Source organism: Anastrepha obliqua, chromosome 1, assembly GCF_027943255.1.
Source record: "Anastrepha obliqua isolate idAnaObli1 chromosome 1, idAnaObli1_1.0, whole genome shotgun sequence".
NCBI lineage: Eukaryota > Metazoa > Arthropoda > Insecta > Diptera > Tephritidae > Anastrepha > Anastrepha obliqua.
In genome coordinates this window covers 131320963-131348659 of record NC_072892.1, presented here as the reverse complement: position 1 = coordinate 131348659, position 27697 = coordinate 131320963, and the positions used below count along the sequence as shown (strand labels likewise).

At 36.7% G+C, this 27697-nt stretch overlaps 1 protein-coding gene across 1 annotated transcript in view; it reads left to right on the top strand.

The window, feature by feature from the left end:
- LOC129236132 (protein takeout-like) overlaps positions 1-23434 on the top strand; it is an 88544-nt gene extending 65110 nt beyond the window's left edge. Inside the window, exons 2-6 of the mRNA XM_054870352.1 lie at positions 22037-22182; positions 22275-22367; positions 22447-22600; positions 22682-22815; positions 23035-23434. Coding sequence (XP_054726327.1) covers positions 22071-22182; positions 22275-22367; positions 22447-22600; positions 22682-22815; positions 23035-23345 — 804 coding nt within the window. The 5' untranslated portion in view covers positions 22037-22070 and the 3' untranslated portion in view covers positions 23346-23434. The remainder of the gene's footprint in view (positions 1-22036; positions 22183-22274; positions 22368-22446; positions 22601-22681; positions 22816-23034) is intronic.
- Positions 23435-27697: the final 4263 nt, after the last annotated feature.

Sequence of the window (27697 nt, the reverse complement as noted above, 5' to 3'; positions counted from 1 at the left end):
TGAACGCCGCCTTGATATCAAGGAAAGCTACCAGTGTGTATTCTTCGCTGATTGATTTTTCAATATCTGTAACATGTGAGTCCGGATTTATCGAGAGCAAGATTACGAGATTTTGGCATTACTTAACAACAGTGATGCAATTTCAGGCTTCTCTTCCTAGACACAACCAAGATGCTAGAAGCAAATAGTACTCTTGGAAATTCATCTACCAAAACAACAGAGGATTGTAGCATTAAAACGGTGCTAGACGCTAATTAAGTATCTTTTGCTCCAGGAAAAACAGCCGCTCAAATAACAGCAGCAACAAAAATACCCAGACCGTAACAAATAAATTTTTTTTTTTTTTTTGTGTTTTGTGTTTGGTGAAACTAGTTACTACACATTTATTTGAATTTAGTATACATACTGTACATACTGAGAAACCTATTACAAAAACAAAAATAAAAACCATTAAATGGTAGGTATGCATGGGCTCCGCGTGAGGTGGCAAACATAAAATATTTACATTTACACGCTTTTTTTTGCGTAGAAATGACGGAAGTCAGGCTGCGTCTGTTAAAGTCTATTATGTCAATATTGCCTACTTACGTCAGCAATTATCAGGTTATTGAATAAGTTTGGCGGTCCGATAAGAAAGATCATTAATATTAGATTAAATTGTTTTTGATATGTTAATGCACTCGTCAAATGAACGTACGTGAAGTTTCATTTCAATCTTTCAATTAATTCTTTGTTCACCAGCCATTTAGTATGGACCTGTCACAGTATTTCTACAAAGGAAAAAATCAACTACCGTGCAGTGATTGAATTTTTATATTTGGAAGGTTTAAAAGCAAAGGAAATTCATGAACGAATGTTGAAAATGTATAAGGACTTTTCACCACCAATTAGTTCAATAGAAAGATGGGTTGCTGAATTTAAATGTGCTCGTAGAAGCCTTGAAGAGGATCCACATCAAGGGCGTACGAAAACAGAAACAAGGAAAAAATAATAAATGGATTGAAATTGAGTGAACTTATGTGGAATAAAAAAACCAACGTCATTTAAATTCTCAAATTCAATAGCTTTCAAGCAACCATTCGTTTTTTGTGTGCCGAAAAAGTAATGAACAGCTCAACTTAACTTAACAGTGTTCAAAGAAACATTCGTTGGCAAGAGAAATTATTCCTCAGATTTTCAGTTTTAATCTTAATGTTGGTTTCCCCAGTAAGCGAAGTTCTCTACTCTACTACAGGACTATAGTACTACTGTTAAGAGTGATGTGGTTGGTTGGTTGGTTAGAGTGGTGATTCTTCCAGAATCCAACTAGCGCTTCCGCACCATTTTGTTGCCACATCCTCGTTACCAAATTGTTTAACAGTTATTTGCAGCAGGACTATATACAGTCTATGCGGTTTAGGAACCTTATTAGGTTGTTGACGTCTACGTCAGACAGTTGCTCGAGACTCTCGAACAGCGGTTTGCCCAGGGTTAACATTCTGTCCTTCCATAGGGCAGGGCATTCACAGAGGAAATGGAAGATTGTTTCTTTTTCCTCCGGTTGTTTACAACTATGACAGTATGTGTTGTGAGGGATGCCCATTTTGGCGGCTTGTTCTCCGATAGACCAGAAGTCAGTTATGACTGCCGTAAGTCTGCAGGTGTCCCGTCGTTTCATGTTTATTAATGTCAACGATTGCTTGAGGTTGTAGGTGGGCCATAACGTTCTGCTGATTTTGCATTTCGTCTGGTCTCTCCATCTACAATCTGCAATTCGAAGGTATTTTAGAGAAATTGCATTCTTGACCGCACCTTGTGGAGTGAATACTGGTACTGCAAGAGCGCTATTCATGGCAGATCCCTCTCTTGCCAGTTCATCAGCTTTTTCGTTACCTTCTATGTTCCGGTGTCCCGGGACCCAAATCAAGGTTACTCTATGGTTTTCACTCAAGTTGGTGAGGCTATTCCTACTTTGCTCCACCACTTTAGAGGTTGTTATAGTCGCGTCCTGCGCCTGGATTGCGGCTTGGCAATCCGAAAGAATAGCGATATTGCCCTTAAAAGAGAAATCTGCGATTAGTAACCTACAGGCTTCCCCAATTGCTAGTACTTCCGCTTGGAAGACGCTGCTGGTATTGGGGAGACGCACAGATTTTTCAATTCCAAGTCTATGAGAATATATACCAGCTCCAACACCACAGTCCATTTTACTGCCGTCTGTATAGACTGTGGTATCGAAGTTGTTTAGAGAGAATCCCTTATTCCATTCTTTTTTAGATGGAAAGAGTGTGGCAAAATTCCTATTGAACGTTACCATCGGGACGATGTAGTCAGTCCTCACCGAGGTTAACTGAGTTTGTCGCAATAATAGACTAGCAAGACCATACGTTTTTCTTTTCCAGCGACCCGCTTCATTTAACCTAAATGCACTCATGGTTGCCGTCTTCTTTATATGTAGGTCTATTGGAATAACGTGTGTCAGTGCATTGAGAGCCTCTCTAGGACATGATCTGATTGCATCGACCGTTATTGCACAGGCTGATCTTTGTATTCTGCCGAGTAATTTGGTATTGTATTCTCTCCCTAGAGCTTTCCACCAAACTACCGAACCATACGATAAAATGGGTCGTATAACCGCCTTATACAGCCATAATGTATGCTTAGGTTGAAGACCCCAACTTCTTCCAAGCATACGTTTGCAGGCATATAAAGCAATTTCTGCTTTCCTTACCCGTTCTTCGACGTTTAACTTCCAGCTAAGTTTGGAGTCCAAAATTACCCCTAAGTACTTTGCACTGGTTGATAAAGCCAGAGTTTGTCCGTTGATATTTGGTAGGGTAAAAGTTGGTACCTTGTATCTGGTGGTAAAAAGCATAAGTTCTGTTTTACGCGGGTTTAAACTTAGCCCACATCCTGTGGCCCAAGAGTTAAGCTCGCCTAACGCCCTTTGGATGATCCCACTGATCGTATTTGGGCACAGTCCTGACACCATTAACACCACATCATCAGCGTACGCCACCACTTTTACCCCACCTCCGTCAAGTTTTGTTAAGATTTTGCTGATCACACATAGCCAAAGAAGTGGAGATAATACTCCCCCTTGTGGAGTGCCCCCGTGGACCTTCTTGGTTATGTTGATATTACCCATATTAGCTTTGATGATCCTCGTTTCTAGCATGGAGATGACCCAGTTACTAATGCAACTGTTCACCTCCAGGTCTATCAACGCCCGTTGGATGGCATCTGTGCTAACATTGTTAAAGGCGCCTTCGATATCCAAGAATGCCGCCATGGTATAATGTTTGCTCTCTAGAGAGCCCTCTATTGTTCCGATAACCTCGTGAAGCGCCGTCTCCGTAGATTTGCCTTTAAGGTATGCGTGTTGTGCAATTGATATACCAGAGCTCTCCAAAGAGCTTCTGAGGTGCGTATCCAAATGTGATGTGGTACTTCGACAGTTCCCCTTCAAACACATTCGTTTCGCTTCTGAAATGGCGGCTGCGGCTGTTAAGCTTGATTTTATCTATATTATCTGTGTACGCTACCAATTATACGCTCTGTAAAAAATAATGCCTGAATAATTTAGTTCTGCTGCTCAAATTAAACTTATTTCCCATTATCTGACTAAAGAATCCACCTTAACTTATTTAGCCTGAAACTTCGTTTGGTATTAATTTGCGATATGCCTTAGTGTATTTTACGTTGTTGCAACAATAACAAACTGTATAAGATTTGCTGAATCATCAACTTAATTGAAGGAATTAATATTAAGAGCCAGGCTACTTCATTAAAATTTAAATGAATGAGTTTTGTACGTAAAAATTTTCCATTTCAAGATAACGGTATGCATTTCTTAAACAATAACTTGCATTCGATGGCAGTTAATTGGCTAATATTTAAATTGTAAAATAATCAAATATTCAAGTAAATATTTAAATATATGTTGCCACCGTAGCCAATGGGTTGGTGCGTGACTACCATTCCGAGTTCACAGAGAGGACGTAGGTTCGAATCTCGGTGAAACACCAAAATAAAGAAAAAGTTTTTTTCCTAATAGCGGTCGCCCCTCGGCAGGCAATGGCAAATCTGCGAGTGTAATTCTGCCATGAAAAAGCTCCTCACAAAAAATATCTGCCATTCGGAGTGGGCTTGAAACTGTAGGTCCCTCCATTTGTGGAACAATATCAAGACGCACGCCACAAATAAGAGGAGGAGCTCGGCCAGACACCCAAAAAGGGTGTACGCGCCAATTATATATATACGTATATGTATATATTTAAATATATGCATTTAATTATTTGATTTATTTACATCTACTTTCACTTTGTAATCAAAATCCAGTTTAGGTTACTCTAAGCTAAAAAAAATTTTTTATTAATTCGACAATTTAATATGAAATTTACTGTCACTTTTTCGCCTCATATTGGTAAACATTAACAACGTTTATATGTGTGTCTGTGTGGACGCTAATTTACCAAAATAATACGACTGAATGCGCATTTGACCTTGACTCTATTCTGGTTAGCCAAATAAATGGTATGAGCAGAAATTCTAGTCCAATAATAAATGGATAATCAATGCATTGTTGTTGGGGATTCACTTGAAGAAAGAAAATCAAAAACACAAACAAAATTAAATAGCAAAAAATATTATATTACAAATTCACTTTTTTTTGAGTTAATTGAGAGTAAATGATAGGGGACGAATAATTAATATGCGTTATACAAAAGCAAATGAGATACTCACAAGTCGAAAGCAAATTTCCGTTAAATGTATGCAAATAAAACTGGCTTCGGTTTAAGATTTCAGCGTTAACTGAAACAAAGAACGAGCATATAAAGATATAAAATGAAATAAATTGACAAGACATAAAATGATGGTAGCAAAAATTTAATAGTTTATAACAAGACCCATTCATACAAGGTGATAGCAGTAGGACAAAAACAAACATTTTGTACATCAGATTGACATGTCAAAATAAAGTAAAAAAGCTATCCACTGTGCGCATGAAACATCGAATGAAAGAAAAGTGTTTTCTAATAGCAGTCGGCTTACGGCAGGCAATAGCAATCCCACGAGTGTATTACTGTCATGAAAAAATCCCTCATAAGAAACTAACTGCCCTATGGAGGTGGCGTCATTTGTGGAACAACATACAGATGCTCATCATAATTTCGAGGAGAGGCGCTGCCCAACATCTAACAGAGAATGTGTATGTAGAATATTATTCTTATTATTCGATGGTTGCTGGTAAGGTTTCGGGTAACGGAACAACAGTGTGAATATGTCTAGCATTATCATGAGACAGTTTAGCATTTTAAATGGAGTCCGTACTCGGAATGTTCCGTCACATGAGAATTGTTTCTGTTGCTCACAGTTACTTGAAACATTCATTTGATACAAAAAATGGAACGATATACATAAATCGTGAACATTTTCGTGCGCGCGTTTTATATGCCGTTTGCTATAGATTAAACCAACTTTGATTATAGTGTGCAGATCAATTCGCTTTGGCTATCTAAAACCACTTTGTTTCATTGATTTTTCAAAGTCAATCGTGGTCACACTTCACTACGAAACGAGTTTCGCAAAGGCCCAAATGGTTGGCCATACATTTAACTTTGCATGAACGTTTAGCTGACGCAAAGATTTATTTACTTTGGATACCGCATCATTTGGTACCGCAAAAATTGATTCAATCACTTCACAAATTGATTCAATCGCTTGAACATGGGCAATATTAAAAAAAAAAAACAGCAACTCTCGTATATGCATTCAAATGATCTAAGTATTTTGGATACTGTAGTTAATTTTTCTGAAAATTTGCTTATTCGTATGTTAGGAGTAAACAGAAAAAATCTTGGAAAAACTGTAGTAGTTTTTCCTTTTAATATTTTTATATATTTTTGTTTTAAATTTTTAGGACAAAATAAAATTATATTCCGTTTATTTTAAATTTTTAGGAATTTTTTTGATAACTTTTTAAAATTATCTGAGGTGGATGTCTTGCAAAAATTATAAACAAAAATATTTTTAAAAGCAAAAATACATTTTTTGGGCATAAAATTATATTTCGTTTATTTTAAATTTTTGGGAATTTTTGCAAGAATTATAAAACTAGTTTTCTTTAAGAAACTAAGAACAAAAAAAAAAAAATATTAAAATGTTAGGAGGAAGGTATTGCAATTAAAAAACAATTATTGATAATGAAATAAAACACATCTTTTTAGGTGAATTTTTATACATTTTTGTTCTCAATTTAAATCACATTAAAAGTAAACAATTTTTTTGGGAATAAAATAATATTTTGTCTGTTTTAAATTTTTTTCAAAATGTTTATTTATAATTTTTTATATATATCTTTTCAAAAATTACAAGCAAAAATCTTTTTCTCAAAATGTTTTTGCAAAAATATATACTTTTTTTCAAAAGAAGTTTTATTAGAAATTATTATTTCCCTTAAAACCAAAAAAAAAACAAAAAAGAAAAAAAAATAGAAAAATACTAAAAGGAACTGGAGATATTGTACTAAAATCTCTATAACAAAATTTTCAACATTGAATAAATTTCAAAATTATCAAATTTGTTTCAAAATAATTTTCAGTTTTATTTATAATTTTTTATATATATCTGAGGGGGGTTTTTCAAAAATTAATATACAAGCAAAAATCTTTTTCTCAAAATGTTCTTACAAAAATATATACTTTTTTCGAAAGAAGTTTTATTAGAAATTATTATTTCCCTTAAAACCCAAAAAAAAAACAAAAACGAAAAAAAATAGAAAAATACTAAAAGGAACTGAAGATATTGTAGTAAAAACTCTATAACAAAATTTTCAACATTGAATAAATTTCAAAATTATCAAATTTGTTTCAACATAATTTTCAGTTTTATTTATAATTTTTTATATATATCTGAGGGGGGTTTTTCAAAAATTACAAGCAAAAATCTTTTCCTCAAAATGTTTTTACAAAAATATATACTTTTTTTCGAAATAAGTTTTATTAGGAATTATTATTTCCCTTAAAACCCAAAACAAAAAAAAAAAAAAAAACAAAAAAAATACTAAAAGGAACTGCAGATATTGTACTTAAAAACTCTATAACAAAATTTTCAACATTGAATAAATTTCACAGTTATCAAATTGGTTTCAAAATAGTTTTCAGCTTACTTTTTATTATTCTCAAGCCCATGATACAATTATTAAAGGTTTGCACACTTGTGACACCGCCTCGTTTGTGTCTAGTGCCGAACCTTTTCTTGCTAGCTCATCTGCTATCTCATTACCACCTATATTCCTATGACCGGAAACCTATATCCGAGTAATTTGAAGTCAATGACCAAGCAATTCTACTCCCTCTCTACACTGTAAAACCAGTTTGGAGGAAATGGAATTGGAGTCTAAGGTCGTGATAGCTGCTTGACTGTCTGAAAAGATAGCTACTCCTGCTTTTTACATTGGTCCTCCAGCTTAGTATTTTGCTTATTGGGATAGCGTAAGATTAACTCCATTTCATTTTGGGTTTTTAAAGTCTGGTAACTTGGTTTTCTTAGTGAACATTATTAGTACAGTTTTGCTCGCGTTTACCCTTAAACCGCAGTCTGTGGCCCAATTGCTGAGTAATCCCAAAGCTCCTTCTATAATTGCGCTGATTATTGTTGGAGACATTCCTGGAATTATAATCACTCGAATCGGTCGAACTTGGAAAATATATCGTTGACAACAACCAGTAACAACAGCAGAGGGGACAAAACTCTCCCCTGTGAAGTTCCTCTTCTGACAGAGCGTTTGGCTGTGCTCATCTCTCCGATGGTTATTCTGGTTTCAAGCATGTTGTTTATCCAGTCGTTGAGACCTATATCCGTGCCTAACGTATTAAGAGCCTCAGTAATGGAGCTTGTATTAACATTCTTAAAAGCATCCTCTATTTCGAGAAAGACGACAAGTGGCCACAGCGGTTGTTAAAGATCACAAATTAGTTATAAAATACCTAACATCGCACCACATTCAACAGCTGTATACTACAGGGTGAACGGTATGAAGTGTTACCAACTTCACACTGCTTGTATCTGTAAAACAGCTCATGACATCAACGTCAAAATTGTTCTAATGACAGTTCAATATATTGTTTATAAGACATCAAAGCATTTGCGTCTCAGTTTTGTTGAATTTTTTTTTCTGTGATGACATTTAAACGTAATAGTGCGATTGCGTTATATTTAGCAGGAAATTACAACCAGCCATTGTTCGTGAGCTCAGTCACCTCAAAGTGAATAAAATGTTTGTGTATCGCACTATAAAACGTTACAATGATACTTGCGAAACGCTATGGAGGTGGACCAAAACAAAAACCGCAACCACGCCAGAAATGGCTCGGAAAGTGAAGGCTCGACTTGAACGAAATCCACGTCGAAGTGGAAGAAAAATGGCCAAAGAACTGAAAATATCGCAAGACAGCTGTCGACGCATATTGAAAAATGAGCACAAGGTCAATGCTTACAAGTTCCAAAAAGCACACGATCTTTCATCCCAGCAAAAAAAAAAGTTCGGTGCGCTTGCACGAACGTGGCGAATTTCCTAACATTGTGTTTTCTGATGAAAACAATTTCCCAATTGAGCAGTTCATAAACACTCAAACCGATCGTGTTTACTTGACCGAACGCTCATACGAGAATTTGAGCCTACGTATGTATGGCCACTCGAAGCAAGTAATGGTTTGGGCCGCAGTGACCGCTGATGGACGCTCTCCAATCGTTTTTATCGAGGGTGTCAAAGTGAATGCGACTTATTATCGGGAAAATGTTTTAGAAGCTGCTTTAAAGCCGTGGCTGGCAAACATTTCGGTCGACGACCATGGACGTACCGACAGGACTCGTCACCGTCTCATAAAGCTCGTGTGAACCAAGAATGGTTAAAAAATCATGTTCCACACTTCATTTCGTCCACATAATGGCTTTCGAATTTGCCAGACGCAAATCCGATGGACTATTCCATCTGGTCCATTTTGGAGAGCAAGGTGAGGACCAAAAAATATGCCAGTATGTATGCGCTGAAAGAAGCGATTATACGAGAATGGGCCAAAATGCCTCAATATCATATTCGCGCAGCATGCAACTAATCTTTTGACCGTTTGAAGGCTATAGTCAAGGCAAAAGGTGGTCATATCGAGCTTAAGTAAATGTATGTTAAAATTGTAATCATTTTTGAACAATTTTGTCTTTGAAATCAATAAAAACTAATTTCACACAAAAAAGTTATGGTGTTTTCATATCGTTCGCCCTGTATAGCCTTTCAGCACTATAATTAGTACGCACACCCTTTGTTCGATGTTTGTCCGAGCTTTTGCTTTAATAAGTACACTCGGAGATTTCCTATTAGCAAAAACCTTCTCCGAACCCGGACCCTAACGAATGGTAGTAAGTTGCATATGAGAAAATCGCCAATTTGAACGATTTTTACATACGCGCCGTAGGTTGTCAAGAGTTTCATTCCTGAGTTTTCATCCTGTGTGCCATTGCAAAAAGAAATGGAAGCACGGAAAACTGATAGTTGAAATGGCTGATCAGGGAAAGGTCAAGGGCGATGGGTACTTACGTTTGTGAGAAAACTTTTACCATATTGAAAGGCAAAACTTATTAAATGTAAATCGTTATACTTGCTGTGAGCGTTAAATTGTCGCTGTTGTTGATGGGCAGGCAAAGAAGTGCCCGGTCGCGCGAAAAATGACGTTTATAAGAAAATCGAGCAGCATACGCTTGGGGTGAATATGATAGGTGAAGTTGGTTGCCTCTGCATTGCAGAAGTACTACATACACATTTCTTTATTTACACAGGTGGCAAAAAAGTAAAGTATTCATTTTCAAAGCAATTATGTATATAATTGGGATTCTACTTAAATTATTTGAGTGGTATTTGTTGCCGTACGCTGCTCTGAACATTTGTTTAATATTTAATTTACTGGTTTTCGTCAGCTTGTGTAATTGAAGATGGCATTAAGGGATCTCAGCTTTTAATTAAAAAAATTAAAAAAAAAAAAATAAATAAAATAAAATGAGAAAGGGTGTTCTTCTTGAAGCATAGTACTAAGTTTGCTTGGCCGTCAAATATGCGTGAAATTTCGTAAGTATTTCACGGCAAAGTAGTACACAGTTCACGCCATGAAAATACGCGCAACATGCCAACAATATGACGACAGCAACATTTTTCACACCTTTTTAAAATGCAGCGAAAACTGACAGTTCGTTTGCGAGTGACAGAAAGAAAAGGGAGAGAGTGAAAGACAGTGCGTAATGTCACACCAGCCTAGTTGTGCAGTGTTGCACTTTGCACTTTGCAATAATTTAAATTTAAAATTAGTGAAAAGAAAAACAAATTGATGTATGAAAAAAGTTAAAAAAACATCTGGATAAACATGTAATTTATTTTAAATTTCTAAATTGTCAAAAAATCTAATAATTTATTTCAACCAAAAACCGGCCATAACAATAACAAGAAGTTTATTATTTACATTTCAGTATCCTACATGCCAAGTGTTTTATGAAATAACAAAGGCTGAGTCAGCATTTCGCGTTTAAAAATGTGCAAGTGCACACCCTCGATTGAATAAAAAACCGTACTTTTATGGCACGGCACCATCTATGGAATTTTTTTGAATTCCTCTCAAATTGATGTAGTATGTAAGGGGGCTGCCGTAGCCGAATTGTTTGGTGCGTGACTACTATTTGGGAGTGCTTAGTTTCGAATCTCTGTGCATAAAATAGCAAAATGATAGAAAAAGTCGATCGTCCCTCGACATCATCGGTCATACCAAGCGGGATGTCAAGGAGTCCGCTCAATTGGGTCTAGCGGTAAGGGGGGGCAAAACCTAGTATATGTTGGCGTCATGCAGGGAGTCGCGGCATGTTGAACCACAGATCGAAGTTGGCAACTTTAAATTCGATGCGGTTAAAGACCGGTTCCGCTATTACTAGCAACAACGATGCCAAACTTGAAATCACGTGAAGATTGCTAACAGTTGCTGCTCAAGGCTAAGTGCGTAATTGAATAGTAAAGCCCTCTCTTGACGAACAAGAACAACACTCTTCAGGACGCTCATCATCCCGGTGCTTCTCTATGGTGGTGTAGCTTGCTCAGTCAAACAATCAGATGCAGCCGCTCGAGAGGAAAGTAATTCGCAAGATTTTTGGCCCTGTTTGCGTAGATAGCGGTTACCGCAGTTGTATGAACCACGAGCTTTAGGAGATTTACGGAGATATTCACATAGTCAAACGAGTCACCCTGCAGCGAATAAAGTGGCTGGTGAAGAAGGTGTTTGACACGGTAATTCACGATCGACGGCAAAGAGGATGTCCTCGTGTCCGGTGGAAGGATGAAATTGAGGATGACTCTTGCTTCTCTCGGCTTCAGAAACAGTAAGATGTGTGCGGAAAGCAGAGCAATCTGGCGAGACATTATTCGGCAGGCTGTAACTCGATAATGGGTTGTTAAGGCCAATTAGTGTATTTCTGTCATGAAAAAACTCCTCATAAAACACATTGCATATTTCATATATATAAATATGCAAAAACATATTGACTAATAAAAAATATAATTGTCACAAAATTCGAACTGGTTGTTTCTATTTATGAAAAGAATGTGTTTTTTTTGGAAAAGAGTGTACGCCTGTAAGTACAGGTACACAAAATTTAGTTCTAGAAAAAAACTTCACTATACAGACCATTTTAAAAATTCAGACGAATTTAAATGACTTAATTAGTTTAATGAGTCAAATGATTAATGAATTTAAGTAAAATAAAAAAGTACGAATCTTTACTTGTGCATTTTTCTAATTTATTGACAATGCGATGGCAATATTTTATGTAGAGTATAATTTGTGTTTTTGTTCTGATATAAAAAATGGCTCCCAAGAAATAGAAAAATAAAATGGAAAGTTTTAAATAATATAATAATAATTAACTAAAAAAAAGTCTTTTGTTAAATTTTGGAGCTTTAATAAATATGAAATATTATTATATGAAGTATAAATGTGTACGCTTTTTTATAATTATTTAATTCAGTTACGACGCCGTCCTTAAAAATGGCAAAAAATCTTAATCTTTGCGCCGAAAAAAAGTCTCATGTAAAGTTAATATTATATTTGCGCATTATCAATTTCATCGCCGAAAAATGTCATAACAGGTTTCACGTTAAATTGATATGAAACTGTTAAATTAATTACGATACAGTACAAAAAATTGCGAAAAAGTGATAATCTCCGTCTCCGCCAAAAGAAAAGTTTCATGTAAAATTGGCATTTCTGCGTTATAAATTTTTCTATATCGCCAAAAAATTTTATAAGAAGCTGCATGTTAAATTCACTGTTAAATTAATATTCTGATGCATAACATCACCATATAAACCCCTTATTTACAAATTACTTGCAGTTTAACAGCAGTCGACGCTCATGTTCGTGCGTGCAAAGAATTTTCACTAAAAAATATTAGCTATGTTACAAATCGCATTAAAAATGTTTTACTGAGTTTTGATACAGTGAAGGTTTTTAATAAAAACAGTCCAGGAAGTCAAAAACCTCATTATGTAGTACGAACAAACTCTCTTCATGAACGGCACTCCCGTCACGAATTCGTGGAAAATGCTATTAGTAATGCCAACGTTTTCCTAACGAAGTCGGCAATCGATATGTCTAAATCCTCTGCAACTTCTCTAACGGTGATTCGACGATTGGACAATACCATTTTCTTCACTTCATCAATTTTTGCATCTGTTGTTGAAGTGCTGGCGCGTCCGGCACGCTTTTCGTCGTTCACATGTTTTCGGCCTTCTGAGAACATTTTGTTCCACCGATAAACGTTGCTTTGGTCCAAAGTAGCTTCTCCGTATGACACAGTCAACATTCGGAATACATCCACGCACTTAATTTCGTTTTTCACACAAAATTTGATGCAGGTTCTCTGATAAAAATAGGTAAAATCGAAGACGAGCCGAAACACGTGCAAGCAAAGCAGCTGTCAACAATTAACTGAACATTCAAAATGACCGAACTCGTCGGCATGAGTGAGAGACATGAGTACCAACATATCGCCACAAAAAAATCGAAAGTCGAATATATGTAACCTGCGAAAATTCAAAATTCGCGATAATTTTTGGAAAACACCTCGTATGTAGGAACTAAGCGGGTAAGTTTTGTCATTTATCTGCGGCGTTGTTGCCTGCGAAGGTAATATGGGCTGATGTAGAAGGTGGTGCAAAATTCGTCACTCTATCGAAAGGTTCATCTATTCAAGGATCAAAACTTTTCTGTTTATTTGGTGAAAGAGTTATTCAAAAATGAAATTGGATGGTTATACAATTTTTAATATTTTTTTAGTCGAATAAGAGTCTGTTTAATTCTATGTATGTATGTGGTGATCTTCTAATTTTCTATTTTCCCCGATTTCGGTATATAAATTGGATAATCTTTTATCTGAGTATATGAGATTTTTAGGTTTGAGCTTTGCTGCTTTCTCGATAGTTGATATTTCCGAGGTGAAGGTTTAGGTAGTAACCCATTTTTAATTAAACTTTCTGCATTCCGAAGTAATCGCGAATCACAATACCATACCAACTAATATTTCTGTCTCCAGGTTTGTGCATCCTACAAAAGTAGCTCAAGAAGACACGTATTTTAGCAAATATTGCTATAAGTACTTTTTTTTATGCGCCCCTAAAATGTACAAGTTCTCATCTCATATAACATTTGAAGATATTATGTTGCTCATGTATTTATCTTTAATTTGAGCTATGTAACTTGAAAATTCCCCAGACCGAGTCTTATGACCGAGTGTCCAACACCTCACGACATTGATTTGTCGCGTCAAGCCGAGCAACAGTGTTCCCTGTATTCTGTTTACCAACCAAGTCTAGGAAAGGTAAAAGGATTAAAAAAGTATTCAAAGCATCAGAGGGCATGGTTTTAAGCGCGCCGCTGATAGATATAAGTTGAATTGAAGCCTGTTTCCAATCGTAGCCTTGTCTACAGCCGTCCAGCAGACTTGAAAAGAGGAAAGATCATACCTGCGCTCTAGTGCTTTTTTGTATGAAAATAGAGCTAAAATAGCTTTCCTCTACATTAATGTTTTAATTTAGTTTCTTTTCGAGAATTACACTTGAATATTTGGCGCTATTTCCTACTTTTAGCCTTATACTATTTATTGATGGCTTCACAAATTGTGGAATTTTATATTTCCTTAAGAGCACCACTAATTCTGTTTTCTGGGAGTTAACACCTATTGAGAAAGCATTTAGAATGCGTATTAAGTAGCGGTTTGCATTAGATTGCTTAATGTTGAAATATATTTGCCACATGTGGCAACAACAAAAGCAATTGCTTAATAGCCCCGACCATCGAGCATCAAAAGTATGTATATCGTTGACAGGTTAAACAGTAGAGAGAAAGAACACCTGCTCGAGTAGTTCCTCTGAAGCCTGTGCGGGTGGTGCAAAAGCACCTAATTTCTAAATTATTTTCCGACTAGATTAGATAAAATTAGATTTGTGGAGGGTTGGATAAGTCCAAGCACTCAGTCAGGAGATCATTGTATTGTACTACAACCAGATAGATTTCTGAGACAGAATAGATATAGGAAATATAAAATGTGGGTGGTAAGACGGATAAATTTGTTTGAGGTCACATTTCCACAAATCTCTTGGATTCATTGAGGAGTCTTAAGAGATCCAGAATAGGAAAAGTATGAACTTTATCCATACTCAGTACATCGCAACTTAATATCGGACAGCTACAGAGAAAATGCTTTGCAGTGTCGTCATCCTCATGACAGGATAGACATATCAGGCTGTCTACGACCCCCGTGGCTGCCGTATGCTGATCACAGGCGTTGTGCCCTGTAATTACACCCACAAGTACTCTCAGGACCTTTCTGCGGATTTTTGGGAGAAAGATCGCTTTTTTCCTGTTTGATTCTTTCACAAAGCTACTCTGCAAGAGTTTAACCCAGACCAACGTCCTCTGTGAGAAGACCTCATGAAGTCGTCAATCCATAGTTGAATCGATGTGGAATTGTCACCTGAAAAGGGTTCATGGCCTAGTGGCATACTTGCAGAGTTTTCATGAGCCAATTTATCAGCTAACTCGTTCCCTGTAATACCATAATGTCCAGGCATCCAAATAAGACTGACTTTGTTATCTTTTGCAACACTGTTCAGTTTTGTCTTACATTCACGGATTAACTTCGAAGAGCAGCGTGGGTTAGCAAGGGCTTTCAGTGCAGCTTGACTATCACTGCAAATTGCAATACTGTTGTCCCGCCACTTTTTCTCAATTAGCCAGTGCGCCACATTCAAGATGGCATAGACTTCCGTAAGGAATACCATGGCCATCTGTTCTGTAGCATAGGAGTATTTATTGCCTTCGTCTAAGTACCATCCAGATCCGCTACCATCACTGGTTTTGGATCCGTCTGTGTAGAAAACGTGCTGATATCCCATTAATACGTTCTCTGAACTTAAATATTGATCTCTATCTGGGATCAAAACATCATACTTCCCACCGAAGCTAACGAAATGCACCCGATTGTTTACTGGCATCGAGAACAGTGTGCACCGCTCCGACAACTGGTGGTATATCTGACAGTGGCCAGTGCTTTCTTCATTTCCCCAGACTCCGTTTAACTTGAGCCTGTACACCGCCTTCCACGCTTCCTTTCGAACTTGAAGATCTAGAGGTTGAAAGTTCAGAATGGCATTAAGGGCATCACCAGCTGTCGTACTCCTAGTACCTGTGATACCCAAGCACACACTTCACTGTACCCTATTTAGGGGTTTTACTCTGGAATTAACCATTGGGAATTTCCACCATACTACAGAGGCGTATGTAATAATGGGTCTAATCAGGGTGATGTACAACCAACGTACTATCGCCGGTCTTAGACACCATGTCTTCCCAAAGGTTCTATTACACTGTCAGAAGACTTTTAGACTTCGAGAGACCTTGTTTCCGACTTACTAGCAGATTAGGTATTAGTTGTCTAATTGACACGTCAACTCCAACTTGCAAATGATAGAGTGTGTTTTCATTGTAGAGATATTATTAAACGCACCTTCAATATCTAGGAAGGCCGCTAGAGTAGTTCTTTAACCGAGAAAGATTTCTCAATAATATCCACAAGTGAGTGCAGGGCAATATCGGCTGACCTACCCTTAGTGTATGCATGTTGAGTTGCCGAGAAGTTAACGCTGTTTAAGCAACCTTTTGAAGGTTTGATCAAACGCTTTCAGATTGTGAAAATCGATCAAACGTTTCAGAGGTTTTGGGAGAAACGATGATAATCTAAAAAAATGTATATGAGGTTTCAAACAAAAACACAAAAAAAAAAAATAATAATAACAATCTGAGATTGAAAATTATATTAAACAATTTGTACAAAAAGTAGTTTTTTATACAAACATTTACTTTGGCAAAGGGAAAAAATTCCGATTCTCCACTGCGTTTGAAAGAATTCGTAAGAAATTCGAATTTGATAGTTTATGAACTAAGAACTAGTTAACGTTAAATAATATGTAATTGCCAGTGACGTAGAATCTTATCACTTTCGAAGGGGTATCAAAACAAAATTTGTATATTTTTTAATTTGTATTTCGTGTGCGTTGGTCAGGTCAAACCAAGTTACCAGAAAATATTCGTGACTCGTACAAAGCCAGTGGATCTATAACTAATTTCGAAAGATAAGGCTTTACGCTTCACAGATAGTAATTGCTGGAGTTCGGCTTATGCGAACTTCTTTAACTATGAAATTAAATTAAAGCAAAAATGAAAAAAGAATTAATTAAATTTTTGAAGTGAAACTTCTTTTGTCTCGAAGGATGAAACGCTGTGAGGAGTAAAACCATAGCGTTTCATCTACATGTGACGCTACGCCAGCGCCATCTGTTAAAAGCGTGGCGTGGATGAAACGCTGTGAGGAGTAAAACTACGCTAAACTACGTAAAACTCACGCTATGCCAGCGCCATCTGTTAAAAGACTGGCGTGGCGTGTCGTCGTGAATGTAATGCGGTCGTTTATTATTGCATTCTTATCGAATGTAATTTGTAAATATGACATTTGATTGACGGCCGCCGTAGCCGAGTGGGTTGGTGCGTGATCACCATTCGGAATTCACAGAGAGGTCGTTGGTTCGAATCTCGGTGAAAGCAAAATTAATGAAAACATTTTTCTAATAGCGGTCGCCCCTCGGCAGGCAATGGCAAACCTCCGAGTGTATTTCTGCCATGAAAAAAATCTGCTCATAAACATATCATAAAACAAAATGAAATAAATGTATAAAAAAAAAAAAAAAAAATTTTCTTGTGATTCGAACCAAGGATTTCGGATCGGAAGCCCACATTGCTAGCCGCTGGGCTATCGCGCTGTGCTGTCGCCGCAAAATAATGTATCATAAATCTGTTTACCATACCAAAGACCATACACTTTGCGAACGCATTTCGGTGGAAACAGTTGACAGTTATCCCAAACACAATATTATATTAGTAACGCGAGACGCGTCATAGAGTGTGTGTGTAGTTTTGAGCAAATCTTACAAACATATTTTGTTTTGTTGATTGATTTCTGTTAAATATGGCATCAAATCAACAAAAACGGAAACCGAAAACAGGTGCTGAACGGCAACGTGAGTATTTGGAGCGTAAAAAATTAAGAGCTACTGTTGAACACCGTGACAGTGAATCCTCCGGTTGTACGATAAGTGATAATTTGTAGTACCAACAACAAGATGCGGAACTACCATTGATGCAGTATTTCATCGATACCTTGATAGATTAGAATGTAGATCATTTTTTACGTATTTCAGTTACCATAAAGCCCTTGTTTCATTTTTGGAAAACGAATCCAATAATGATAATGACAATGCCGAGAACTAAATGTAATTGAGTACAATAAATTCATTTCTTTTTATATTAAAATAAATAAATAATTCTGTTTAATAAAATTCCATTCCATGCTTTCCATGACTTCTGCATGCATTATATTGAAATAATAGTTAAATTATTGATTTGTTGATAAAAGAAGTTTCACTTCAATCGTGCGGGTTCCGTGAACTACCACACACTTTCTTTTTTTTTATTTCCAAATTTTAGTGGAACAAATTTTCTTTTATCGGTTTCTAAAAACACCTTGAATCTTCTTACAAATGCAGGTACGTAAAGACGGCCACCGGTGCCGAATGGGTTGCGTGAATACCATTCGGAATTCAGAGAGAACGTAAGTTCGAATCTCAGTGAAAGACCAAAATGAAGAAAAATTTTTTTCTGATAGCGGTCGCCCCTCGGTAGGCAATGGTAAACCTCCGAGTGTATATCTGCCATGAAAAAGATCTTCACAAAAAAATATCTGCCGTTCGGAGTCGGCTTGAAACTATAGGTCCCTGCATTTTTGGACCAACATCAAGACGCACATTACAAATAGGAGGACGAGCTCGGCCAAACACCCAAAAAGGGTGTCTATCGACTTGCAAACTGACGTAATATACGAGTGCGGGAACCTCAGTATAAGACTTTTAGGGATTACAAAGCATAGTTTCAGCTTAAAAAAAAAAATTAAGTGGGAGTGTTTTCCAAAAGTGTTTAAAAAATCAAAATAAATTTTTTTTCTCAAAGATTTTAAATAAAAAAAAAAACTTTTTTACAAAAAAATTTTATTCTTGAATAAAATATTTAATGAATAAGAATAAAAAGAAATTTTCTTATTTTATAGAAAGTACCAACTAATTTTTATACTTCGAAAAACTTGACCACCAGTTAGGCTTAATAATTATCCCTCAGACTAACGTCACCAAATATCTCGGCATGCAAACTTACATGGAAAACCCATATGCTCAACAAACGGAAGGCTCTAGGAAGAAAAGTCATGTTTCTCTCGAAAGTAAGCTCTCATTTACGCCTTCGCTCGAATCAGGCTTGAGGTGTTTGGCACTGATGTGTTAAGAAACGACCCCCTTGGCTCCTTGGCACCAAAAGTTAGTTGTCCCGACAAAAACCAAAAAAAAAATCTCTTTTTACTCAGCGATGTTGAAACCGATATGGACATATGGCGTACAACTTTGGCCAACAGCAGCTCACTTCAGCAGCGAAATAATATACTTCAAAGATTCCAGTCGAAAACCCTAATTCTTTTATATTAGCAGGAATGTAACATTGTCGATTCAAAATCTTGACACAATATATTCGTTTTGATAACGGTCGAGCACGTGAATTTCACCAAAGAACCGCTAAAGAATGAAAACCTAAAGGATGCTTATGTTCAGCATGAAAATACTATTATTGACGAACAACTATTACCATATCGAGGCCGAACTAAATGCATATAAAATATTCCATCAAAACCGGCAAAAATACGGCATACACATCTAGTGGCCATGTGACTCCCAAACAAAGGAAAACCATAATTGGGTCGATCGGAAGATGAAGATCGTGAATTTGATTAAGGGGAAAACTAATGGTACAATTATCCAACCAATATGCGAACAGTGGCCATACAACAATAGCGGATAACTTTTTCGCCGCCTTGAATGGAGCTGAGCGCCTCGCTGCTATAGGACTTCCATTAGTTGGCACCTATACGATCCAACAAACGCTGCAGCATTCCACCAGAAATTAAAAAGAACAATTTTCGCCCAATGCAGCAATTTTTGCAATCAACATCTATGTACCAAAAAAGAAAATACTGGTTAATTTACTTTCCCCACTTCATCACACCAAAAATTGTGAAAACGAAGCACGAAAACCATCGCCCATTATTTATCATAATGCACAGAATGCTGGCATCGAATCTATGGATCAAATGGCCACACATTTCATATCAAAACGGCCACCAAGTCGATGGACCTTTGCTTTCTTTTAAAACATGTTGGATGTGATGACAGTGGCAACATGGTGTATTTGCGAGGTGGTTGGTGGGCTCAGAAAAAATGATTCGAAACCAAATTTTTGTCTGAACATCGATAATCGTATGAATAATCCAGCTGTTATTTCTCAACTCACTAATTTTTTGACTATGGAATCATTTTTCAACAAACAACAATTACTATCCCTGGGACTATTGTAGTCAACCAAACAACTGGAGCCGATACACTCACAGCGAAGAGATATTGTCGTCTTGTCCTCTTTGTCTACAAGGAGACGGAAAGCTTCGTCGGAAAACTCGTTTCTATTGTATTGTACGCAAGAATCCGGTATGTCAACAGCACTCAAAAATCTCTTATGCATGTCTTGCTCGCCCTCCAACGAATCCATAAATAAATATTTCATATGTATTTACCATAAATTTCATGACCTTCTTTGAAATTAGTCGAAATAAAGAACAAATCAAGAAAGATCCTTATTTTCACAATACAAAATATTTTCAGCGATATAATAATTAATTAATAATAACAATTTTGAATGAATAACAATAATAATTTTGCTTTTGTAAGTAGCTCAATGCAGGCTAAAACCAATGAAAAAGGTAAGAAATTAAAAATATATAACTGCGATATGTAAAAATTAATTATAAATGTGACGCATTTGCCACATATTCCCATACAAATACATGTAAATACTCGCCCAATCGAAGGTTTTAAAAAAGGTGTCCAAGGGAGGGTAATGAATAATTATGCTACTGAAATGTTTTTTCAAAATAATTTCTTAAAGAATCGATTGATGGTTTTCATCATCAAATATGGTGAACTTTTTGTCACAGTAAGTTGCTGAACCCGAATTGTCGCAATTCACACGAAAATAGTCTCTAACAAACTCAACTTTAAGGGGTTAGGGGTAGACAGAATTTAGGAAAAACTTGATTTTTTTTGTACTTTCTTAAAGTATAATGTCTTAAAAATATTGTGTGAAAATTTGAAATGAATCCGATAAATACTTTTCGCGTTATTAAACAATTAACAAAAGGCGCTCGGGCACTCCGGAGCAGATAGCAAAACTTTAAATGCATTTTTCTCAAAACTGTGTTTTTTGAACTGGTGATCACTGTAACTTAAAACCCGCTTGGTAGATTTCAATAAAATTTATACTGCTTTTGGAAAACATAAAAAACTCGTGCCTGATGGAGGGATTTTTTTTTTTTAATTTCAATTTTTTTAAACAATGAATTGTCGGTTTTTTTTCGAGATTCTGAAAAATATTTTCTGAGGCTTCCATATTGTTAATTGTGAAAACAAAAGCTTCGATCAGGCACAAGATTATCTATTAATAAAACTAATTTCTCTTGTCCGATTGATTTTAGATGAATCTCCAAAGACTTGTGATGATCACCACAAGGGACTTCTGGAGAAACGGGCTCCACACAAACAGCGATCACTTTTAGAATTATTATTTTGCTTTTTTAATTTACTAGAGTCAAGTCGAAAGATGGTGTATTAATGTTGTTTTATTTTTGTCATAATAAAGTAATTGACTGAAAATCATTAGTTTTTCGGGCCTTTAACTACCCTTAACTCCTTATCAATCTTAAATTAAGTGACTTTGGTCTGACAAAAATTACTGAATACCAGCACAAGACAAACAGGTATGAACAATTCATGTACCATTATAATAGTTTTTTGTTTCAAAATATGGAAGTTTATTCTAACTTTTACAGCCATAAGTGCGAAAATGTTAAAAAAAAACACACACACACAAACAAATTTAAAAAGATTTGCGAACATGATGAAGCATGAAATCGAACTAGTTAAGTTGTGCTGCAGTGACATTAGTAAAAAAATATCGTACTTCAGAACTTCTTCAGCTCCAGCTCGCATGAATCTACTACAAAAAACGTAGCTACACAAAAATTAATTGTGTATGGAAAATTACGCTTGCTATGTTTTATGTGTGCACGTATGTGCGAGTATATGCGAAATGGTTTGAGGGTGTTTTTGTGTTTTGGGTTTTGTAGTTTTGTTGTCTTGTTCATTGTGTCTGATGTTTAAGTAGTTGATTTGCGACTTCGTTAGTATTCAAAACAATAATTTTCGACCGCGAACAAATTATATAAATATTTATAATTTAATTCATGACTTTTATATTTTCATGCTCAGTTGGTGAACAGACGTTTAAGATTGCAGTGCAACTATGCAGCAGCAGCTCAGTAGATTCGCTTCAAGCGCACACTTTGCGTTCTTCGCCATAATCAATTGCCAACTAGCAGCACTTGTCAGTGGCCATGAATATTTGAGAGAGAAACGTAAATAACTGCTGACTAAACAGAAACTTGCGTAGATACTTGAAAAATGCAAAATTTCATGCTTATCTAGGAACTTTGTTTTCATTTTGCAGCAACATTTTTACAGCCATGCCATTTGCATGATGCCGGCAATGGTAAATGTCTGGCGAATGCTTTTGAAAACTTGTTTACCAACTGGCGGAATGGTAAGTGGACGCACCATGGAAATGCTAGTGGAAACCATTCAAAATGCATACAGATTTTTTACGTCGTGTTTATCTTTAGGCGTGCCTGGCCTGAAAGGACTCAGTCCCATAGATCCATTTCATGTGAAGCGCGTGCGGCTCTCGCAACAAACGGAAAACTTGGCAGACATAAAGGCCGAACTGAAAGATGTGGTGGCGCATGGCATGAGTGGCACAAAAGTGCTGAAAACATCGTAAGTAAGAGCTTAACTCAAACTAAGTAGAATAAATTAATTACGAATAAAGCAGAAATAAATGCAATTCTTGTTGTACAGCGTCAATGCCAAGGACTACACGATCGAGTTCAAATTGCGTACGCCATCTGTGCATGTCGAAGGCGATTACAAAGTCAAAGGACGCATACTGATATTGAATTTGGACAGCGCTGGCAAGATTTCATCCACTGTCGGTATGTATTGTGTGCAGATGGGTTTTGAAAATTGTTTATTGCACATTTAATAAAAGTATATAATAGTAAACTATTAAAAACAAATATTTCCACAAAAAAAAATGCTCTGCGCGCTGATTACTAATACCTTCTGCGCTCTCCAGCCCTTCTTTAAGTATTTTCGCACATTACTTTTCTGAAATTTATAGTCGCTTATTTAATCTAAACTTTTTCCACTAGAAAATCTCGAATATCGCATTGCCTGCAAGGCGGATCTCAAGCAAATCGATGGAGAATATTTTTTTGACATTACTTCAGCCGCGGCGCGTATTGACAATGTGGGCAACTTTAAGATACATTTTTCGAATCTCTTTGGTGGCAATAAAGAGCTGGAGGAGAGTGCGCACGATCTTTTCAATAACAACTGGCGTGAAATTTTCGAAATTATGCGCCCGGCCTTCGGGCAAACAATCAATACCATTGTACTCGACCGGTATAAAAAGATTTTGAAATATGTACCGGCTAGCTACTTTTTGGATGATTTGCCATAGGCTGAGTTTTTGCGTAAATGTATGCAAAGTTTTATATTGACATTAAAGTTGACATTTATGTAAATTATGTAATATTTTTGGAAGTTATGACAGCTAGAATATGTTGAAATGTTTAACGTTTTACAAAAGTTTTTGAGAAATAAAGTATTTCTTTGAAAATGTACATCCTAATGCATCAAAAGTTTTGAATTTGAGCTACACATTTTTTGACTTTGAGAGCTAAAATATAATCCGTGGTGTGAGAGAAATGTAGTTAAGAGTGGGACTTTACACCGTAGATGGGACGCTTTTGGTTTGAAAAAAAAGTTGGGAAGCATAAAAAAAGTTGAAAAGCATAAGAAAAAAACTTCAAAATGGCGAGCCGAAAAACTTTCTTTTGAAAAGATGGCGTATTAATCACCCTATCGAAATGTTTACATTAAGTGACCAACTAAGTTCTCGCTGTTTTTTTGATGAAAATATCAGGTCAGTCCATAAGTTCGTGCGTATTTTACCCATAATTTAACTTTTGTACAATTTTTGCATACAAAAAATTATTCGCGGAATATAACGGAACTATTGATATATATTTTCTTTGATATATTGTGCATTCAACAAGTGATTTTAATCGCGGATAGAAGCACGTGCTGTTAAAAAATAAAATATAATCTTCGAACGCGTATAAGAGGCATATTTTGTGTTTTTTTATAAAAGTGGTAAAAATGCAACAACTGCTGCTGCAGAAATGAACACTGTTCACGGAGAGGATACCGTGAGTGTAAGGACTGCGCAAAAGTGGTTTTCAAAATTCCGAACTGCTAACTGCGACGCGCTGGTCGTCCTGAAGTATTCAGGCCTTGCTCGAACTCGGGGAAGCTGAACCAAATTTGACAGTCGATATGATAGCTCAGGGGTTCAATTCATCGCATGGAACAGTTCCCAGGCACCTGGTTCAGTTGGGAAAAGTTACAAAGCTGGGAAAATGGGTTCCGTATAGACTTTCCGTCGCCAACCTTCAGCAGAGACTGAATGTGTGTTCTCAGTTGCTGCAACGGCTTCAAAATGAAAGCTTTTTGAACCGCATCATTACTGGTGATGAAAAATTGGTCCTTTACAATAATCTTGTTCGCAAACGCCAATGGTTAGATAAAGATGAAACACCAGAACCGACCCCTAGAGATGGCCTTCACCCCAAGAATATTATCCTGTCTATTTGATGGGATATGGCCGGTATTGTTTATTAGGAACTTCTGGAACCAAACCAGACGATAACTGCTGATTATTATCCCCATCAGCTATCAAACCTGAATTAGGCACTTAACAAAAATCGACCGTCTTTGGTGTATAGATGCAAAGTTTTGTTTCACCACGACAACGCAAGACCTCATACCGCAAGGCAAACATTAGGTAAGTTGAACGAGCTCGGATGGGAGCTAATTCCGCATCCACCATACTCTCCGATATTGCACTTTGAGATTATCAGTTTTTGCGTGGACTTCAATCCCATATGAGTAACAAGAACTACTCCTCAAAAGAATCTATAAAAAGGGATATCGAAGCATATTTTGGCTCCAAAGACAAACAATTTTTGAGCAGGGAATTAAAAATTTGCCTTAACTTTGGGAAGGCATCGTAAATAATAAAGGAAAATATATTATTGATTAATAAATACTTTAAACATATTTTTTGTTAATTTTAAAACCACCTTTAAAAAACGCACGAACTATGGACTGACCTGATACAACTTTATTCTGGAAAAATGGTTACAAGTGAATCATTGAAAGTATTGCCTATCGCTGGCTCCTATTTTTTTCCATCCTTCTGGTAGATCTCCTATACCGTCGCGGTAAAACTGTTCATCTTTTGAGGCTATCCACGGATCAAGCCAAATGGCATTTTTTAATGTCTTCATATGAATGGAACTGCTGGTCAGCTCATGGTATAGCCATCGATCGGAACAGGCGATAACGGACGGCGCAATATATGGAGAATATGGCGAGTGGAGTAGGATTTTCCCATTGCAGTGTTTCCAGGTAGGTTTTAACGGGTTTGGAAACGTGAGGCCGAGTGTTGTCATGCTGTAGAATCACTTTTTCATGCCTCTCCGCGAATTGCGGCCGCTTCTCGCGCAGTGCTCGGCTCAATCGCATCGCTTGGTTTTAATAGTTCATAATAAATAACACCAACTTGGTTCCACCATATTCATAGCATAATCTTTGCAGCGTGAATTCGGCCGAGGCGATGACGTAGAAGCATGACCGGGCAGTCCCAATGACTTTATCTTCTTTTGATTGCTTTAGTGAATCCATTTTTTACCTCCCGTCACGATGTGATAAAGAAAACTCTTCCTTTTTTGCCGCTGGAGCAGTTGTTCACAGGCGAAAAAACGATGTTCAACATCCCTTGGTTTTAACTCAACCAAGTCCCCTGTTTCTGAATCATTCCCAAAGCATGTAATCGCTTGGAAATGGATTGGCGGATAACTCCTAATACTGAAGCAAGCTCTTCTTGCGTTTGATACGGATCCTCATTGAGCAATGCCTCTAATTCAGCGTCTTAGAAGATTTTTGGCCTTCCTTCACGCGGACGGTCGTCAACATTAAAATCACCGTTTTCTCGAAGGAAAGAGGAAAATCAACAGTTCCCGCAAATGACGATTATTCAGCACAAAATCAGACATTTTCATAAAACCAAAAGTATATGATACCAAAACAAAATCACTAATATGTCAAAGCAGTAATTTATGCAAAATTACCGCATATGTCAATCATAATTGACCCTTTCGAACTAGACAGCTGCCGCATACAAACAGACAAGCAAGGGAGCGCCTAAATGTCAAAATAAAGATTTCCATCATTCAAAATCATTTTTTTATGAAAAAAGTTATTCAAAAACAGGCAGGAAAATTGTGCCCGCTCATTTCACATGCATTCACGCACTCGTCCAGTCAGTCGTTGTTCAGATGACAACGAAGCTACTTTAATAATGACTGCATTGATTATTTTCATATATCACCAACAAAATCTCAGTTTCTTCGTAAAAAACCGTTGCCATAAGCCCGGTTGCGTCAGCAAATCAGCTGATTCGTTCAAATCGGTGTGAGCCGGTTAACGGTCTTATGTTGGCTCACCTCTGCATTCTGTTGTATGTATATAGGCAAATTTAACGCGTTCAAAGTCCTGCGACTCAAAATAAAAATTTGCTCAATTTTCTTCTGGATATATAACGAATGATGGGCAGGGCAACAGCAAACAATTTTGGAAAATATTTTAATATTATGTACATATATTTAAATAATTAAAAAATTCATGTGAAATGAAAGTTTATTTTAGAAAATATTTTTGTAGATAGTTGCCTCCTGTTTGAAAGGGGTTTAAATGCAACTTAATAAATAAGTTAACCGGCTTACTACCACATGGCTGCCACACGAAGGTGATATGAAAAATCCTTGCTTCGACTATACTTTTAAATATCCAAACTAGTATTACAGTGTAAATAGGAGCTGGAAATGCTTAGCCACTCTGATATGGGTTCCGGGTCACAGGAACATACGGGGTAATGAGATAGCGGATGAGCTAGCAAGGAAAGGTTCGACACTAGAAATAGCAGAGGCGGTGGCAGTCTCCACCCCACCCAACATATTAAGAGCATTCATTGCTTCACACTATCATGCTTTAGCCGAAAGAAGATGAAAGCAACTAACTACATGTATTACAACAAAAAACACATGGCCGTCATACAAAACCCAAAGGACGAATGATCTGTTGCGGCCAAACATCTCACGCATCGCTGCAACCCTTACAGGCCATTGGAAAGTAGGGGATCATGCAGCTAGACTCAATCTACCCTCCAATCCTATCTGCAGAAGCTGTCAAGCGGAAGGAGCGAAGGAAAGTATTTTCCACTTCTTATGTGGATGTCCAGGGCTAGCAGGGCATGACTTCGCTCCTTTGGTAAGCCTTTCTTCCAGCAAATTAATGAGATCTCAAACATCGAGATAAAGAATTTGCTGCTATACTTGGACCTCCCTAAATGGATTTGACTTAGAACAAAAAAAAAACACATCATTATACTAGGACGGTTTATTTCAGTGGAAACACTCAACCACTTCAACAACAACAACATACTTTTAAATAGTGTTGCAATTTGTTTGAAAAATTATGTTGTAGTTAAAATAATGAAACGGATAAAATCGAACAGTATTGGTGCCAAAAAAAAGCGGTTTCAAAAATCGTAATTTCGACTAAATTTTTGAACAGAGTTACCACCTCTTTAAAAAATGAAATAAAACTAATTAAATAATTAATACTAAATAATTAAAATACTACAGTATGAGTGGTTGGTTGGTTGGTAGGTTAAAGTGGTGATTCTTC